The following is a 19,004-nucleotide window of genomic DNA, read 5'->3' as shown; positions in this document are numbered from 1 at the left end:
TGGAAGCCTGTGAGGCGAGACCGTGGAATTCAGATCTTTATAAAGGGTGGGGAGTAGTTTGTTTGGGGAAACTACTTAAATCTGATCCGAGAGCAAGTAAAATGTTCCTTATTTAATTACTTTGACAAAACAAAGCAGACAGCGATCTAATCTGGGAGATCAACTGTTCTGGAAGATGGAGGTGTTGTTAATGAATTGTTTTCTTTGACAATTTCATCTGTGTGTATAGCGCATTCTGACTGCCTCACCCCCACCCTGTCTCATCTCCCCCATTCCACATACACCCCCTCATCTCTATTGATTTCTATCCCACAGCCCATTCCACATACACCCCCTCATCTCTATTGATTTCTATCCCACAGCCCATTCCACATACACCCCCTCATCTCTATTGATTTCTATCCCACAGTCCATTTTGGTTTTTATTTATTTATTTATTTATTTATTTATTTTTTGGTTTTTTGAGACAGGAATTCTCTGTGTAATAGCCCTGGCTGTCCTAGAACTGACTCTTGTAGACCAGGCTGGCCTCAGAACTCACGAAGATCCAAAGATCCACCTGTCTATTCCTCCCAAGTGCTGGGATTAAAGGCCTGCACCACCACTGCCTTCCCGGCCCACATTCCATTCTTTTTGTTTAATTTGTGTCCGCCAGCGTTTGACCAAGACCTTCTCTATGACCTTGGGATTGAAACTACTCATTGGAGCCTGGGGGTAGACCAGTTGGTACAAAACTGAAGACAATGGCTGACCATCATGGAATCATGAAGTTGACTCCCTTTACCTGTACCCTCCATGAATGGCCTACAGTTCAGAAGTAAGGGATCATTTCCCATTAGCCCCCCCAGAATTCATGACTGACCATTGAGAGGGCCTCTCCCTGACCATTAAGCGTCCCTGCCATGTGTGGGCCTTGCACAAGTAACTGAAGCTCCTATGAGTTCCTAACTACACTGGCCCTTCTGTATGTAGAGGATGGTGTTTACTAATCTACCTCCTATCTTCCAGCTTCTATGTTACTTCACTCTGTCTTCCCACAGCATCCCTTGAGCCCTAGAAGGGATAGTATAAACACTTGCTCTAGGCTTCAGCTCCCATGTTCCACCTATTTTCAGCATCTTGAGCAGCCAATGAGACTCTGAGTTCACCAGTGTCCACAGCAAACAGAAGCTTCTTTGAGTGGGGTTGAAGGCAATTTTCTGTCTGAGAAATGAACATGGATATTTAGAAGGAAATTTGACATTATGTCTATGTAGCTAAATGTCAGTAGTAATTTTCCTTGCACGGCCTATGACTTCCCAAGGCTTGGGCTTTGACCAGACTTCCAGAACCAAGCAAAGGATCATTCTATGACACAGGCCTCAAATCTAGAGAGCAGTTGGTTACCCCATGGTAGTCATGCCACTACTGCACGTATAGGCACATTTCACCAGCAGGTTGATGGTGCAGAGCTGGTAGAATTGGTAGAATTCACTAATGGGTAAGATCATTTGATAGCTTTTCTTCCCCTCCCCACCAGTCACTAGCACAAAGAAGAAGGTGACTCAGACAAATTCAGTTTTATTTTAGTTGTATTATTAAGACTAATGATTGTTGGCAAGTTTGTAAGGCCCTACTATAAGTTTTTTTTCAAAGTATTAACTTATTTGGGTTATAACAGCAGCAAGAGGTAGATAATATCAATTATCTCCCTCTCTGTTTCCCTGAAGATGAGACCAACACAGAAAGGAAGCCATTCTCCAGGTCTCACAGTTAGTTGAGTGGCAGGGTCAGGATTAAATTGCAGATTGTCTGATGCCAAAGCAGACACATGTGACTGCTAATTGATGCGGCTAGTGCTGTGGCCTGTGCATAATCCACGTCTAGGAATATTTATCCAGTCAGTGAATGCATTACCAAGAGTGAATAAGTACACTGCAGCTGTGTTTAATGCAGTTGACATTTTTAATTGTGCAAATTAAACAGGTCAAGGTACAATTCTGCTTTCAGGAGGATTTTACATTTTTTTTTAACATAGAGGTCTGGAAAGGCTGCATTGTGCATTTTCAGCCGGAGCAGTCTGGAAAACAAATGATTTTCCATAGTTAACTACAGAACCTTCTGTGTATATGAGTTCCTCTCTGTAACAGTTCCCAGGTACCAGAGCTTCATGGTGGACAGATGCACTGAATAGGCAGTTTAAGCATTTGGGAGGGTGGGGAAGTAAGGCTGTCGGATGAAAGAGGGCCACTTCACAGTCAGATGACAGCCAGCGTGCCCCTTCAAGGTCACCATCAAGAGTACCCTTTCCCTTTCAAGTTTATTCTCAAGCTTCTCTCTTCCAGAGTTTAATTCGTTGGCTTTAAAGTAGAAACTCAGAGGCTGCCCTTTGAACTAGGACGCCAGAGGCTTCTGACCCAGAGGTCTACAGCCTTTCTGTTGAGAGCAGTGGTGGAGGGCTCGTCTCCCCTCCTAGGTAGAGGGACAAAAACTGCACTGCTGTGCTCCGGGCTCCCGGTTCACTCCTTAATCTCCTTTGTACTGCAGAGCGCCTGAAACAGTGGTCCTTGCGACATGCCTCCTATGATGTTTTTAATGACTTGCCCCCAAATACCATCTCATAAAGATGTGGTTCCCTGAGTTGGTTTGGAAAAAAAAAAACACACAGAACCCGAAGTTAGAAATTAGTTTTATCAGAGATATGAAAATATCGCTGTAGCGATACTCCAAATCTTTGTTACTTTGATGTGACTTTAAGGGGAATTGGAGAATTATTTCTGTAGAAATATTGCCTCTAGTCATTTTAATGCACCTGAGTCAACTAGAGCCAGCTTTAATCAGGAAGGCAAGCTCTACCCTCCCACTGTCCTTTGAAACATCAAAAGCCATGTAGAATATCTTCACCCAACTCATTGCTAACTAAATTCACATTCAGATCAAAACCAAATTCTGTCCTGCTCTCTTCTTAAAATTAAACTGTGAAGGTGACCCTGGCAACACGTAGTGCAGTGAGGAATGTGACTGCAGACTGAAGCTCTGCGCAGACCTGTTCTTAAATCACAGTGGTGGCGCACACCTTTAATCCCAGCACTCGGGAGGCAGAGGCAGGCGGATCTTTGTGAGTTCGAGGCCAGCCTGGTCTACAAGAGCTAGTTCCAGGACAGGCTCCAAAGCTACAGAGAAACCCTGTCTTGAAATCCCCTCCCGCCAAAAAAAGAAAAGACAATTCAGTTTCTTAGGGCTCCCATTTGCTTCTCTTCCTTTACCTGCCTTTGGAGGCGCATGTGGGGCTATGATCTGGGCCTCCCTGTTTCCTCAGGGTTGCCAACTGTTTACTTTTAGGGCCTGGAGCAGTGTGTTGTGTAGGTGGCAGGGGATGAGTGGCTGCTCAATTGATTGTAGAAGTGTTGTGGTACCTGCTTGTATTTCCCATGGAGAGAAGAAGGACATGGCCCTGGCCTGTCGAGTGTTTGACTTGGCCAGGACTGTCACTTCAATGTCACATGCCCAGCACCTTCCATCTTTCCACAGGACAGACAAGGAGCAGCTCTGAGCAGGTCATTTCTTAACCCTCTGTGTCGCACAGTAATTAGACTAGTAACTCTATATTCTGAGTATGGGTGGAGGGGCAAGCGAGTAGCGGGGGAAGCAGACAGATGACTGGATTGGCAGAGGTGGAAAGGTATCTGCATTTACCCAGGTGTCAGATTTTCTTCATTCTTGCTGTTAGGTTTTCGTCATGTTGAGAAAGAGTTTTATTTCACCAAAAATAAAATACCAAAAGAAAGGAAGCAGAGTGGGCTTTGTCAAATTCCATGGGACTCCTAAAGGCGAGGTAAAAAAAAAATGTCCACTTAATTATAAAAGAATAAAAAACCCTGAGAGCTATTCAATAACAAGATAGCTTGCTCCGTAGAGCCTTCCATCCATTGAAGGCATGCAAGCAGAGCCCAGGAAGTAATCCACAAAGAATCATGTAGAAATGCCCTCTGTCTGGAGTAGAAAGAAGGATTATTTCCAAAGTTCAGATTTCGGGGTCCAAGAGAACAGAAGAATAAGATTCTATCCTGTTCAGATTCGGTTATCTGTTATGATGAATCAGTGTTTTACAGAAACCAAGCATCTGCCTCATAGCTTATCACTTGATAATGGAGTGTAGATCTAGAGCTTGTCCTCTGTCATTATCTTCACACACACACACACACACACACACACACTCCACTTTGATCTAGACTGGGAACCAGAAATGTGGTGAAACCATGTACTGTTGTGGAATTCTTTGGTGAATTTGAAATATGAGACCTGAAAACCTAGAAGAAATACTATTTTTTTTTCATGGGTCTAGCCTTGGATAATAAAAATGCCACTGCTTCAACCTTCCCAGGGAACTGCATGAGTGAATTCATGGGACTCATCAAAGGTCACTATGAGGCAAAGCAAGGTGGATTCCTGCCAGGGGGAGGCAGCCTGCACAGTGCCATGACCCCTCACGGTCCGGATGCAGACTGCTTTGAGAAGGCCAGCAAGGCCCAGTTAGCACCCGAGCGGATTGCTGATGGTACCATGGTAAGCAGCCTGATGCGTCAGGGGCCTGCCTCTGGGCTCTGAAATTTCAGTAGAGGAAAACAGCTCTTTCCCGTCTCTCCGAAGTCACAGAGGTGGAGTGGAAGAGGGTTTTGTGTCTATGTGTTCACGTTAGAAGTCCACATACATACAGCCATATGCACCCTAGACTTCTGGTGTGGTAGTGTAGGAGTTTGACAGGGAGTCAGACCAGTTCAAATCCCAGCTCTTAATTCCTATGTAAGCTCGCCACGCTTCGTTTTCCCATCTGTAGAGTGGATATAGTATCCAACCCAGAGGACATCTGCGAGTTATAATGCCCCATGGAGTGTTCAGTAACTTTAAATGCAAGGAAGCATTATTAATACTCTTTGAAGGGTCTTGCCGTATCTAAAGGCAGCCCTGGCCCAGAGTATTCTGTATGGGAAACAATCCCGAGGACAGAGGAGGCAAATGTCACCTTCAGCCAGTCCCGAAAGCAAAGGAGGGTCAAGCAGTTTTTTGCCTCACTATAGTCAGGGCTGGTGACAGCAATTCTCAGTTGCTTTTTTCATTTTCTTTGTTCTCCTTTGGCATGGGGTGAAGCTGATGGGATTTAAAGCCTGCTTTGTATTCCTCTCGTGTCCAGCTGTAAACACCGAGGCAGAACACAATTGCAGTTGGCCGCGGTTCTTGATTTTATTTTATTTTATTTTATTTATTTATTTTTTCAATTCTTGGAAACAGACTTACTGGACCACAAGAAATAATTTTATGCTAAACCATATGCATGCAGACTTGCTGCACATTTTAAAACAAATGCCTTCAGTGCTACATGGTTTAACACCCACAGCACAGACCTGCTTGACGAAACGCCTGGCTTGTACACTCCCCAGCATTAACTGTCCACCTGTCCTGTGGGGTTTGCTTTGAGGCCCGAGTCCAAGGCCAGAGCTTCTTTTATAGAAAAAGGGACACAGGGCCCTTCCTTTCTCCTTAGCCTAGGCTCCGTTACCCCTTTCATGAGCCTCCTGGGAGCATCTATAGGAACCTACAACTCTGTGAGACGGTTCAATGATCTCCGGCTTTTGCCTCTGACAGCCCTTGAGCGTACACAATCCACCCTAGTGTTGTTCGTCAATAACCCTTGGGCCTCCAAATGGGCTTTTGAAAGCCGTGCTACTCAGAGCAATGTTCCACAATAGTGAGGTACAGGGCTGTTTTTCACATGCAGTAAGAATTTGAGTCTAAGACCTGGATTGCCAGTGAAATGGAGCTGACTTGGGAAGGGGATTAGGATGGTAAGGGGCTGGGTTTCTGGAGGTCCAGAATATCTGGAGGGCACCCTCCACAGGCACTTGTATGCATGTGTGCATCCTCACCTCCAGAGATACACACATACACATAAATAGAAACTTTACCGAGACCTAACTTTATGTCTTCCTTACCATTTCCCATCATATAATGCAGACACGGAGCAGTCTGGCATAGCCTTATTCCAGTGGGCAGTGGTTTATATGATCTTTCATGACTCAGCCTGACAGCAAAACTCACAGGAAGTCAGCAGAAGACCACAATAATAATGCCTGTAACATTTACCCTCATGTGTGAGTAGGGCTTTAAACCTTCGCAATCAAAGCTATAGAGTTCAGGCAAAGACACACACCTCCACCGACACAGATAGGAGAAATCCATGTGTGAGAGACCCCAAACATTAATGCAGGTGTTCTAAGTGGTGTCACAAAGGAATAATATAATTTTCCTTTGGCCTGTCTAGAGGGTTTTTAATTTCTTAATGAAAGCAAAAATAATTGTGAGGTTTGGGTTGTTCACATTATTTTACAAAAGACACTATAGATAGAAAAATCAACCACTGATAAAAAGCTGAAATGTCTAGTCTATATAGAATATTTTTCAGTTTCTTTCTACTGTGGCTAGAAACATCCAGAACACAGTGGGGTGTGCGGCATCAGTTCCTTTATGGACCATCTTCATTTGCTCGCCTTTCTTCTTTTTCCTTTTTCTGAGCTGAACTCTTGGTCAGGCTCCTGAAGAAACAGGTTAAGACCTCAGTTCTACCATCAGTTACCCCCTTAGACAAGCCACCTCTCAGCTCGGGGCTTTGCGCCTTCCTTTGTGAAGTAAAAGTATGCCCTACATATCAGGACATTACCACGAGTGATGGTCCCCCAGAAGACCCCAGGATTCTCCCACATCTGCCTTTGGAAATAAAAACTTTGCCTCCAGACTGCTATGAGCAAGGCTAGTCCCACACTCAGGGCCGTAAGTAGATAGAAACATTGTAGACATCTTCATCAGCTTATACATGGTAAGCCAGACCCAGAACCTTAGGCTTGTGTTTTCCCTCATCATGGCAGTACATGTGACCACAACTAGTCCAATGTTTTGTTCACCCATACCTTCTCTACGTATGTAACTAAGCACACTCTATTATCCCCTTACCGCTTCTTCTCGTCTTCCTCCAGGCATTTATGTTTGAGTCTTCCTTGAGCTTGGCAGTCACCAAGTGGGGACTCAAGACCTGCAACTGTCTGGATGAGAACTACTACAAGTGCTGGGAACCTCTCAGGAGCCACTTCACCCCCAATTCCAGGAACCCCACAGGACCTAAGTGAGACCGAAGCCTGCTCCTGTAATTGAGAATGGATTTGCCTGGTTCCCTTGAGAATCTCACAGCGTCTGGGGACACAGGGACTCACTTTTCACAGTCAAGGAACTCAGCGTGTTTGTGGAAACACATTTGGAAATGTCTGTGGCTTTCTGTTCCTCAGTAAATACGTGTTCTGTGGATGTTGCAAATGATCATTTTCTCATCTCGATGTCCAGGACTGGTGGGCCAGAGAAGCCCATGTCTGGGAACTCGGGGTGGGAGCACTTCCCATGGGCTTTACTCTTAAGATCACAAGTACAGGAATCTGTAGAGACTATGAACCAGGCATTTGTCTAAACCGTGTGGATACCCAGGACAGCAGGCATCTAATTCTGGTAGTCATGTACAATGAAATTAGACAAGAAGTTCAGCAGCCGCCAAGAAGAAGCAGTAATCCATTCACTTTAGGGGAATAGCTGTCTGGGGATGACTGGATCTGGGTTTCTCTGGTCTTTGCAGGAAAGGTCCTGTGGCCTCCTTGAGTGGAGACAGTCTGTTATCCTTCTATTGATTCATTTGTCAATCCATTTGGAAATCCTGTGTGAAATCCCTCTTACTAACCTTAGAGCGGGGTGCTGTGGATGAACGGTTGAAAGGGAAGAATCAGTCTTGGGAGAAAGAGCCAACAGAAACTGATACCCAAGGAGAAGGTCACATTGAAAATGAGGCATGATTGTCTAGCGAGCTGAACACAACTTATAAAGCTTCCTCTATAAGGTCAGCGTCCCTCCCAGGACGGGACGGCCTGAGACTTTGGAAGTGGGCTGACTGTGTTCTCCTTGGGTGCAAAGATATGCAAGTCAGAACAGAAATATGGAAAGGGATAGCTGCCCTGACTTTGATTTTACAGGGTTAGCATATCTGTTCTGCTTTGTTGCCATGGCAGCAACTTAAATTCGCTGCTATCAAGTTTTCCTCTAATAATACATGGTAAGAGTCATATTTTAGGACCTAGGGACTAGACTGCCAGATGAAATACAAGATACCCTGCTAAATTTGAATTTCTGACAAACCATAAATAATTTTGGTAATAACTATGTCCTATTTAGTTCTTGGACAGCCTTATACTAAAACATTATTTATGATTCATCTTATCTTCGTAATTAACTGGGAAGCCAATATTTCCCTTTGCTAAATCTGGCAACCCTACTAGAAATATCAAGGATATAGATATGATCCTGGCCTGTACAAAGGTTGTATTCTAGTGAGGGAAATAGATAAAATAAGCATACAAAACCATTACAAGCATGCCAGATAAAGACAAATAGATGGGAGTTTAACAATGAATGAGAAAGCCTTTCTGTAGAAAGTTAGGTCCCAGTGAAGAAGGGACATTTAGCCAAACCTAAAGAAGAGGAAGGAGGAAGTCATTGGGAGTCGGGGTGGAATGAGAAGGAGAAACATGCCAACACCTTCTAGATTTAAGGAACTGAAAGAATTGGAAGTGAGTTCATAAAAGGAAGAGAAAAAACAAAAAGGAACAGCCACCACCAAAAACCTGGCATTGTCCTGAATTAATGAGAAACAGGGAAAGGAAAATGTCTGGTTTTGAATGGGCATGAAAGGACTTGTGGAAAAAGGAGCCGAGAACAGGCCTGGGGTGGCTTCTCAGTCTGTGGAGGTTGTCTTTTTGTGGTCTCAAATAAACAAACAAATAGATAAGGCACAGGTATCTTTAAGGGTAACTTGGTAGACTTTCCCAAAGTTTTTAAATGTAACAGAATTTTTATTAAAAATTAAACATCATTGCTGGGTAGTGGTGGCACGTGCCTTTAATCCCAGCACTCAGGAGGCAGAGGCAGGCGGATCTCTGAATCTGAGGTCAGTCTAGTCTGCAGTGAGAGTTCCAGAATAGCTAGGGTTACACAGAGAAACCTTGTTTGTGGGGAGGAACAAAGAAAAGATAGAAAATAAATGATTAGAAATAAAAATAATTAAGAAGCTAAAAATTATTAAACATAGTTACAAAGTGAAGCTACTTTCAAACATGTTTTCAAATGAAAACTGAAGCTGAAGCTTATGCCCCAATGCCAATCACCATCCAGGCCCACTGGCTGCTCTCAACTGCCGGTCCCCACCCCTCTTCCTGATGTCAGAACCCATGAAGGTACTGGGGAATGATTGAGCCTGGACATAGCTCTCAGGCAAGAGCAAATGTGAATCTGTGGATAAAGATGGAAGCTCTCTTGCCCTGTACCTCTGAGGTTTGTATTCAGCGCTGGTTTTCTGCAACTCCTGAAAGGATCAAGCTCCACGCAGGGCAACTTTCTCGCTACTGCACCTGTTGCTTACCCCAATCTCTTCCCTTTCACCCCGAATCTTCCACTAAAGTAGTTTATCCACAAGCCCGGCCTTCCCTCCGTGAACTCATTCCAACCCTACTCTGCCCCAGAGCACCTCAGCTCTGACCCATTTGTCACCCTGTTAGCTGGGTGACCAGATGTATGTGCGACCTGAGTCTCCGTGCACTCAGCACTTTGAACTTTATCTCTCCACTTACAGCAGCGATCCGCCAGCCTGAGACAGGATCTCACCAGGCCAGACTGTTCACACTAATTAACTTTTTTTTTTTCAGTTTCCTTCTGTGTGTCTCAGATCAGTTAGGAAAATTTGTGTCATTTCCTTAATTTTTCCAAGATGCTCCTCAAAAAAAATTGCCATCTTTTTGCTTGGAATGAAAAACTCCAAAGAACAGAAAGCACCCTGATTAAGTTTCTTCCAGTGACAGGAGGATTTCCTGCCAGACTTCCTTGGCATCTCTGAATACTTTGCCATTTAGAAGCAAGTGTAACAGCACCCACCCTTCTCAGTCCCTTTCTGAAAGACTTCCCACAGTCCAGGCTACTGGAAACGTCTCTAGACCAGTGATTCTCAACAGGGGCCATCCTGCTCCTCTTCCCCAAATACAACACATCCAGTTGAGAGACATCTTTTGGTTGACACAGCTGGAAAGGGAGCTGTAGACATCCGGTCCTCTGATAAGTACGCTGTAGTGCACAGCGCAGTCACACCCAACAAAGAACTCTCAGACACTAGATGTGAATGAACAATTAAAACCAGCAACGAAGGTACTTCTGTTTCCAGGGTCAACAGAAGAAAGACTTGGGGAAAATCCGAAGGCTCTATTTTCCAGTAAACAGAATGGACAGGAAGGCAGGGGCATCGGGTAAGGAGTTACTCAGGAGTAAGGAACACTGAGGATAGTACTTATCTCCTAGCACTGCTTAAAGCAGGTATATAAGTTCAGGTCAGTACATTACTTAGGGACTGGAGAGATGACTTAATGGTTAAGAGACCTGACTGCTCTACCAGAAGATCAAGAATTCGGTTCCCAGCACCCACGTGGGCAATCTACAGCAACCTGTAATAGTGGGATGAACCTATCACTACATAAGCACCATACAACAAGTGCTATTACTTCTTGTGGGGTTTGGGGAAATTGTTGCTCTTAATCTATTAGTTTTTTACTATAATTATTAGGTAGTTACTAGTAACCATTATACATGAATTTCATTTTTGGAAAGAATAGTCACTAAGAATATAGGTTCTGGCTTGGCAGTGGTAGTGAATGCCTTTAATCCCAGAACATGGGAAGCAGAGGCAGGTGGATCTCACTGAGTCTGAGGCCAGCCTGGTCTAGAAGGAGAGTTCCAGGACACTCAGGACTATATCCAGAGAAACCCTGTCTCAAAGAACAATATATATATATATTCTGTTCTGAAATCCAGTTGTGCTTTTATGGCCAAATGAGTTTGGACGTGTGACAACCTCTCCAAGTCTTGCATTCTTCCTTAAAGGAAGAAGTGCTCCCCCCCCCCCCCCCCGGGGCTTTGGGAGTTAAGTGGTGTTCTGAAGACATCCACACAGTGTACACTTTTTATTGTTACCCTTATGACTCAAAGAGAATTCAGTTCCTACCTCTGGGAGACTGTGGTGCCCTCTACCGTAGGAGCTGCTGGAATGACCAAGCAGAGGCCTGTTAACCCGGGTTTCTGTCCTGCCCAGTTCCCACAGTCGTTAAGTCCCAAAGAAATCACACAGAGTCTACATTAGGCATAAACTGATTGGCCCACTAGCTCAGGCTTCTTATTAACTCTTATAACTTATATTAGCTTATTATTCTTGTCTATGTTAGCCATGTGGCTCAGTACCTTTTTTAGCTAGGCAGTCACATCTTGCTTCTTCTGTGGCTGGGTCATGCTGCAGAGCAACTTTCTTCTTCCCAGAATTTTCCTATTCTCATTGACCCACCTCTACTTCCTGTCTGGTTGTCCAGCCTATACTTCCTGCTTGGCTACTGGCCAATCAGCATTTATTTAAAATATAATTGACAGAATATAAACCATTGTCCCACACCCAGGCCCGCGGGCCTAAATAAACTAGCATCTGGCTGGAGAAGGTGTGTGCACTTTAGATGTCTTAAGAGACAGATGCATCTGACTGGAGAAGAAGATGTGTGCACTTCACATCTGGCTGAAGAGAAAGGTGTGTACACGTCAGATGCCATAAGAGACAGATGCATCTGGCTGGAGAAGAAGGTGTGTGCACTTCGGATGCCATCAGAGACAGATGCATCTGACTAAAGAAGAAGGTGTGTGCACTTCGGATGCTGTAAGAGGCAGATGCATCCGGCTGGAGAGGAAGGTGTGTGCACTTTGATGCAATCAGAGACAGATACATCTGGCTGAAGAAGAAGGTGTGTGCACTTCGGATGCTGTAAGAGACAGATGCATCTGGCTGGAAAGGAAGGTGTGTGCACTTTACATCTGGCTGAAGAGAAAGGTGTATACACTTCGGATGCCATCAGAGACAGATGCATCTGGCTGGAGAAGAAGGTGTGTGCACTTCGGATACCATCAGAGACAGAGGCATCTGGCTGGAGAGGAAGGTGTGTGCACTTTGATGCCGTCAGAGACAGATGCACCAAGGCTGAGAGTGCTGAAGCCCTTGAAAATCCTCTCGCTGCCGTTAGGTCTGAGAGCAAGAAATCATATGTTTCAACTTAAGATCCCAGCCGTGTCTATTAATAGATGGAGTGAAATGGAAGCTAAGGCAGAATTTAAAGTGATTTTGATAAAAGCAGTTTTCTTGTGTCTAAGAGCTTTTCCCGGAGGAATCTTGCCTAATCATGAGGCCCTTGGGACTTTCATTAGGGCTAATCCGGAGGTTTTTTACAACTAAAGTTATGTCAGAGTTTCAGTACAAGCCATGACAAGCGTGATTAAGAGCAAAGCCTTATGGAAGACTAACTCTATGTGATGCCATAGCAGCTCAGCGAGGAGAATCTGACAAATGGGGACATTTGTACACTCATTAGCATTGATTTTAGATTCTGTGAATAAAATTAAAATCTGAAGGATGCTCTCTTTCTCTTAATAAAAGGATATGATCTGATTAAGAGTTTATCCAGCTCTAAGTATCTGAAAATCTAACATTAGCTTAGCAACCAGGATCTTATGAAAGATGCCTGAGGTTAGCAGTTCAGAATAGGGACAATGACAGCACAGAGGAGTCCTGAAACCAGATTAGTGTCCGGGAAATGTCTGGCAATCTTGATCCAAGACAAGGGTCATCTCATCTTGCCTTCTGTGAAGGATGATCCAGCAGCCTCCTGAGAAGCCGGGTTTCTATTGTAGAGCCTACAACGAGCACCTTCAGGCGGCAAGGCAGCAAGACAATAAGGGTTTGGGTTTGAGTCTCTTCATTCTCATAGTCCCAGGGGAAAAAATGAATCTGTCAACATTAGTTTTGCACAATTACAACTAACAAGCAAACAAGCAACTCTCTATTTAAACAACTTCTCAATCTTTGGATGGGGTCAGAAAATTGGCCAGCAATTGGCCATTCCTGGCAGCATCGCTTGTGATCACAACCAGGTGACAAAGGAAATCAAGCAGTACTTCCTAGTCAGAACTCAGAAACTAATCTTCAGATTAGTGGGTGTTGAAGCGTTAGAGAAGTAATTTCCACTCCAAAAAGTATGACATGAAACTGCCACTCAAGCTACTCTATACACCATACCACACTTTTTGTGGCTTTCAATATTTCGTGTAAAATGTTGATAAGACTCTCTTTGGAAAACATCATGTTTTTTAATTTTTGAAAAATCCATATAAGATTTTTAAGTCTTTGTGTAAAATTTTAAGAGTTGTTTATCACCTTCTCTTTTTCTCATCCTTCTTTTTTTTTTTTTTTTTTTTTTTTTTTGGTTTTTCGAGACAGGGTTTCTCTGTAGCTTTGGAGCCTGTCCTGGAACTCCCTTTGTAGACCAGGCTGGCCTTGAACTCACAGAGATCCGCCTGCCTCTGCCCCCCGAGTGCTGGGATTAAAGGCGTGTGCCACCACCGCCCGGCCCTTTTTCTCATCCTTGCCTCAACAATTTTGTACCTGATGGCAGCCCTCAAGAACTTCCTAGACTGATTTCTCAAATGGCCTCAGCTGTTTCCAGCTTCTCCAGGGTCCAAGATTCTTCTAGAACCTAGTAAGAGACAAAGTTAAGAAGTGACTCAAAACTAGCCAGGTAGGATGGCATGTCTCCAGCCCTAGTCCTTGGGAGTGACAGAAGCAGAGGCCCGTGAGTTCAGAACCAACCTAGGACACATAGCAAAACCCTGTCCCCCTCAACAAAGAAAAGTAAGAGTAGTGGGGGGGGGGAGAGCATAGGGCTGGGAAGACAGCCCTGTTGGTGAAGTGCACGCCTTGCAAGCCTGAGAACCCCCATGACAAAGCCAGGAACGATCATTCTAGCACAGACAGGTGGGTCCTTGGGACCCATTGGCCACCAGCCTAGCCTAATCAGTGAGCACTAGGACCCAGGGAGAAACTCTGTCTCCAAAAGCAAGGTAGAAGTTCCCTAGGGAGGAACAATACCCCCAGGAGGCCCTCTGGCATCAGGAACATACACACCTACTGTGTGCTCACATCCACACACTCCAAAGAGCTCATGCACAAGCAAAGAGGACAAGAAGGGGCATATTCGAAACTAAAGTGATATTCCTTGTGACGAGGGGAAAAAGCAAACTTGAACTTTAAGTGTCAGGTTTTTTTTTTTTTCCAGATAATCTCCGACATTCTGTGAGTCATCCATGTCCAGGAACACCCAGAAGTCTGCTAGATTGCTATGAGCTCGAGATTCACAGAACACTTCTGTGATAGCTCCAAACAAAGGGTCTCCAAGCAGATGGTGTGTCTTGGTGGATGTTCTCTTGGCCATGCTACTACCAAGATAGACATTGGACTCTGCCAGAAAACCAAGGTAGTCAAAGAGGTAATGAATCGAAGTATCACCACCAGAGTTAGCATGACAAATGGATACTCTAGAAGAGAAATGGAACTCAGTCATTTCCCCACAAATGCAGAAAGTAAGGAAGGGAAGTAGAAAGCCCAAAATCTTTTCATACATTTAAAAGTGTGTTTTGTCTTTGGAGTCACCTTTAGGGAGGGGGACTTGATTGGGGGAGGGGGAGGGAAATGGGAAGCGGTTGCGGGGAGGAGGCAGAAATCCTTAATAAATAAATAAATAAATAATAAATAAATAAATAAATAAAAGTGTGTTTTGAAGCTGGAAAGATGGCTCAGTGGTTAAGAGTACTGACTGCTCTTCCAAAGAACCCAGGTTCAAATTCCAGCACTCACAGGGCAGCTCATAACTGTCTGTAATTCCAGCTCCAGGGGATCTGACACCCTCACACAGACATACATGCAGGCGAAACACCAATGTATAAAAATTTTAAAAATAAATTAATTTTAAAAAAGAACTGTAAGGTTATTTTAAAAGGTGTTTTTAGCTGGGCAGTGATGGCAAAAATGCCTTTAATCTTAACACTCAGGAGGCAGAGACAGGTCGATCTCTATGAGTTTAAAGCAAGTCTGGTTTACAGAGAGAATTCCAGGACAGCTAGGGCTACACAGAGAAAATCTGTCTTGGAAGAAAAAAAAAAGTGTGTTTTTTAGAAAAAGTGCCATCCATATATTTTTGCAATCATGTGAATTTAACCAAAACAGATTCTTGTACATATTTCCAATTTCTTCCAATAACCTATGAATTATCCCAGAGGACAAAGAGATGGGTAACGATACTCTGCACCTGACCCCAAGGTATGAAAAGGCTGCTGGGTGATGCTGGGAGTTAGAAACACAAAGGTTGGACCCAATGGGATTTCAATTAGAGAACAGGTATGATGTTTTGCTCGAGGCAAGATCCAAGCAAAAAAGGGCAAGAAGTCATATCAATTAATAAAGCAGTAACTTTCTGTGGGGGACGCCCACAGCTCCAGAGAAGGGAAGTAATGTCATGCTCTGCTAAGGCAATTGTTGAACTGTCTCTGCCTGTGTGTGCAGAAGAGGAGCTAATAGAGATCATAGAGACAGACGTCTGTGCAGCTTTTGACAAGTTTACAGCCGGATGAGCCAATCTGCAATCTTACCTTACCGGGCTGATTTATTCTGCATTAGGGCTGTCTCAAAAATTGAAAACCATGCCTGAAAATCAGCAGCCTGATTACTGGTCCTCCCAACGCCTCTCTTACCCTGTGACCATGCTCCACCCAGGGACCAACATGGTCTCCAGGAATGTGAACCTCCTCAGGCAGGTCCTGCTGATCACCGCCAGTCCCTTTCTCTGTCATCTCGCTGAAGGCTCGAGTCTGAGATCTTAAGACCTGGATCCTCATTATGCGCCTGTCGTGTGTGTGTGTGTGTGTGTGTGTGTGTGTGTGTGTGTGTGTGTGTTCAGCAGTACCACAGTGTGGGCTCCAGTGCCCAGAGAGAGCAGCATCAGCCAGACAGATGGCACATTTGGAGCTCAGAGGAGGTGGCAATTGGTGTCCTCATCAGACTGCTTCTTGGTTTGATTTAGGACATTGTTCCTGACTGGTTGAAAAAAAAATCCTGTGGAGTGATTAGAGTCTCAAGAACACATTGCTCAATACTTCTCAATGCTAAGAAATGATGCAAAAGTTCCTCTGGGTACTGCTTCCTTTAACATTTAGATACCGAGAGTACATGGTGTTTTTCCCCCAATGAGAGGGAACGCTACACTAACTTCTGATTGGAATGATCAAGGTTAGTCTTTAATTTGTCTTATTTAAGTCATAAAATCATTAAGGAGAAAGGCACCTACATAAAAGGGCAGTAAGTAAATTTGAACAAGCAAATAACAAACAAAGGGACAGAAATACATGAAAAATCTCAGTAATAAATGAAGTACAGATTTAAGATAGCTTTAGTCGTTGGGTTTAAAAACCATTACAGTAAACATCCACTGAGACTCTGTTTTTCCTTTATTTTTCCTTTATGGTATGAATTGAAAGGCATGTGGCCCCATGCACAGCACTATCCCATGAGAAAGATACACAAACAGAAACATTCTCCTATAAATGTCTATCACATTGATCATAAAAGGAAAGAAAAGAAAAAGTCAATAAAATATTCTCTTATAAGAAGAATTAAGTAGGTTGTGATAGACACACTGTCTTAGTTAGGGTTTCCACTGCTGGGAAAAGACATGACCATGACAACTCTAGAAAGGACAATTGGGGCTGGCCTGCAGGTTCAGAGATTTAGTCCATTGCTGTCATGGCAGGAAACATGGTGCTGAAGGAGTTGAGAGTTCTCCATCTTGACCCGCAGACAGCAGGGAGAGACTGTATACTGGACGTAGCTTGAGCATGTGTGAGACCTTGAAGTCCATCCCCACAGTGATGGACTTCCTGCAGTGGCATTTCACTTGTGTTTTAATAAATAAAGTTGTCCGGGGGATTGGGAAAGTAAAACAGCCACACTGACCAGCCTTACAGACCAGGCAGCAATGACAAGCACCTTTAATCCCAGTAGCCACAATGACACACACTTTTAATTACAGTAGCCCACTAGTTGCCATAGAAACCAGGAGGTAGAGATGCACGCCCTTAATCCCAGAACTAGAGAGGATTATAAAACGGGAAGAGACAGCTCTCAGTCTCATTCTGAGATTCCTGGAGAGTACGAGGTAGAGGTAAGAGCCAATGGCTGGCTGTTTTTGCATTTCTGACCTTCAGATTGAAACCTAATTTCTCTCTCTTAGTTTTTATAATCATGCTTCAACTTTCCCCAATAGGGCCACATCTACTCCAATAATGCCACACCTCCTGATAGAGACACTCCCCATGGGCCAAGCATTCAAATGCATGAGTCTATGGGGGCCATACCTATTCAAACCACCACAGCAAGATACACACCAAAAAAAAAAACATCACATGATATGGAATAAGGAGTGGGCTTTAGTCTATTTTTTACTTGAGTACTTTCTAATTATAATAGACACTGGTACATTTGCAGCATCAAATAACACATCTATAAAAGAAACCCAGAGGTCAAGGTAGAATTTCTTCCATTTTTGCTTTCCAATAAAATAAGAGCAAGGCAACGTTGTTTGTAATGAATCCAGAGAACAATTTAATACGATAGCCTGCAGTGGTCATGGGTGCGGGGGAAGTGACTAAGGCGGCAAGATTCTCACCATCACCATGGCCTGGCTCGCCTGTGTCCCCCGCCAACTCCTTACATCCTCAGCGGGGACCTGTCCACTGCCACCACTGGGGATGACTCCAGGAAATGGGCACGGTGTTAGTCCTATCATGTGGGAGACAGAGGCAGGAAAAGTTTGGGTCCAGCCTGGACTACACAGTGAGAGAAGGGAGGAGGTGGAGAACTTTTGGGCCGGGAATGTAGCTCTGTGTTGTCCTAGCATGCTTAGGCTCTGGGTTCAAGTCCAGGACCACTGAAACAAAAATGAAGAATGGTAGCCTGTTTTGATAGCTCACGCCTGTGATGCAGACTACTGAAGAGGCCGAGCATGAAGACTGCAAATTCAGGACCAACCAGGGCAGCTTAATGAGACCCCTGCTTTATATTAAAAGGTAAAAAGGAGCTTGGATCGTAGAGATTGCTTAGTCTTATAACCCTTGATTAGAGTGTGCAAAGATGCCAGGTTCAGTTCCCAGCACAGAAGGAAATTGCGGGGGGGGGGGGGACATTAAGAAGATAGTGAGGTCCGGGGGGCAAGGACAGATTAGGAATGACATGAAATTCAGGATGAGAATCGCATGAGTCAGATAATCGCTACTTTGCAGCTGTAGGGCTAGACAGAGAGACAGGCTTGTTTTGCAGGAATGCGCACTGCTTCACTTGAACTGTCTTTACACATCAACTTCGTGTGTCTACCAGGCTTGCTCCTCTGACTTGTCTCTCACACCTTCTGTGGCTTCTGCCCCAACACTCCTGTTTGCTTACTGTTTAGGCTCCTTATTACTCCAGTTCCCATAGGTTTTTTTTTTTTGTGTGTGTGTGTGTGTGTGTGTGTGTGTGTGTGCATGCAGGTGCACACATTTGTGTGCGGATGGCACGTGCACAAGAGTGTGTGTGGATATGGAGGTCAGAGAACAGCCTTGGATGCTGTTCTTCAGGCACTAATCACCTTGTCTTTTGAGTCAGGGCCTTTCACTGGCCAGAGGTTCTGGTTAGGTTAGGGTGGCTGACTGGTGAACCCCAGGGATCTGACTCTGCCTCCTCAGAGCTGGGATTGCAAGCATTCCACCACATCTGGCTTTTTACATGGATTCTGGGATTGAACTTGGGTTGCCATGTTTACAGGGTAAGCTTTTTATGGAATGAACTCACTCCCTGGCCTTAAAATGGTTAACTTTTGATTCTCATCTTCACTGGATTGAGAAGTGCCTAGTATATTAGTAAAACACACCTCTGGGTGTATCTGTGAGGGTGTTTTCAGATTAACTAAGGGAGGAAGACCTGCCCTGAATATGAACGACACTGC

The 19,004-nt window shown here is 44.3% G+C and overlaps 1 protein-coding gene across 1 annotated transcript in view; it reads left to right on the top strand.

The window, feature by feature from the left end:
- Hgd (homogentisate 1,2-dioxygenase) overlaps positions 1 to 7,330 on the top strand; it is a 48,685-nt gene extending 41,355 nt beyond the window's left edge. The window contains exons 13-14 of the mRNA XM_041673064.1: positions 4,364 to 4,545; positions 7,008 to 7,330. Of these exons, the coding sequence (XP_041528998.1) occupies positions 4,364 to 4,545; positions 7,008 to 7,157 (332 nt within the window). The 3' untranslated portion in view covers positions 7,158 to 7,330. The remainder of the gene's footprint in view (positions 1 to 4,363; positions 4,546 to 7,007) is intronic.
- Positions 7,331 to 19,004: the final 11,674 nt, after the last annotated feature.

Source organism: Microtus oregoni, unplaced genomic scaffold (genome assembly GCF_018167655.1).
Source record: "Microtus oregoni isolate MIOR12 unplaced genomic scaffold, Mior012 000023F_ref0000262, whole genome shotgun sequence".
In the NCBI taxonomy this organism is placed as follows: Eukaryota; Metazoa; Chordata; class Mammalia; order Rodentia; family Cricetidae; genus Microtus; species Microtus oregoni.
This window is presented reverse-complemented; position numbering and strand designations above follow the sequence as displayed.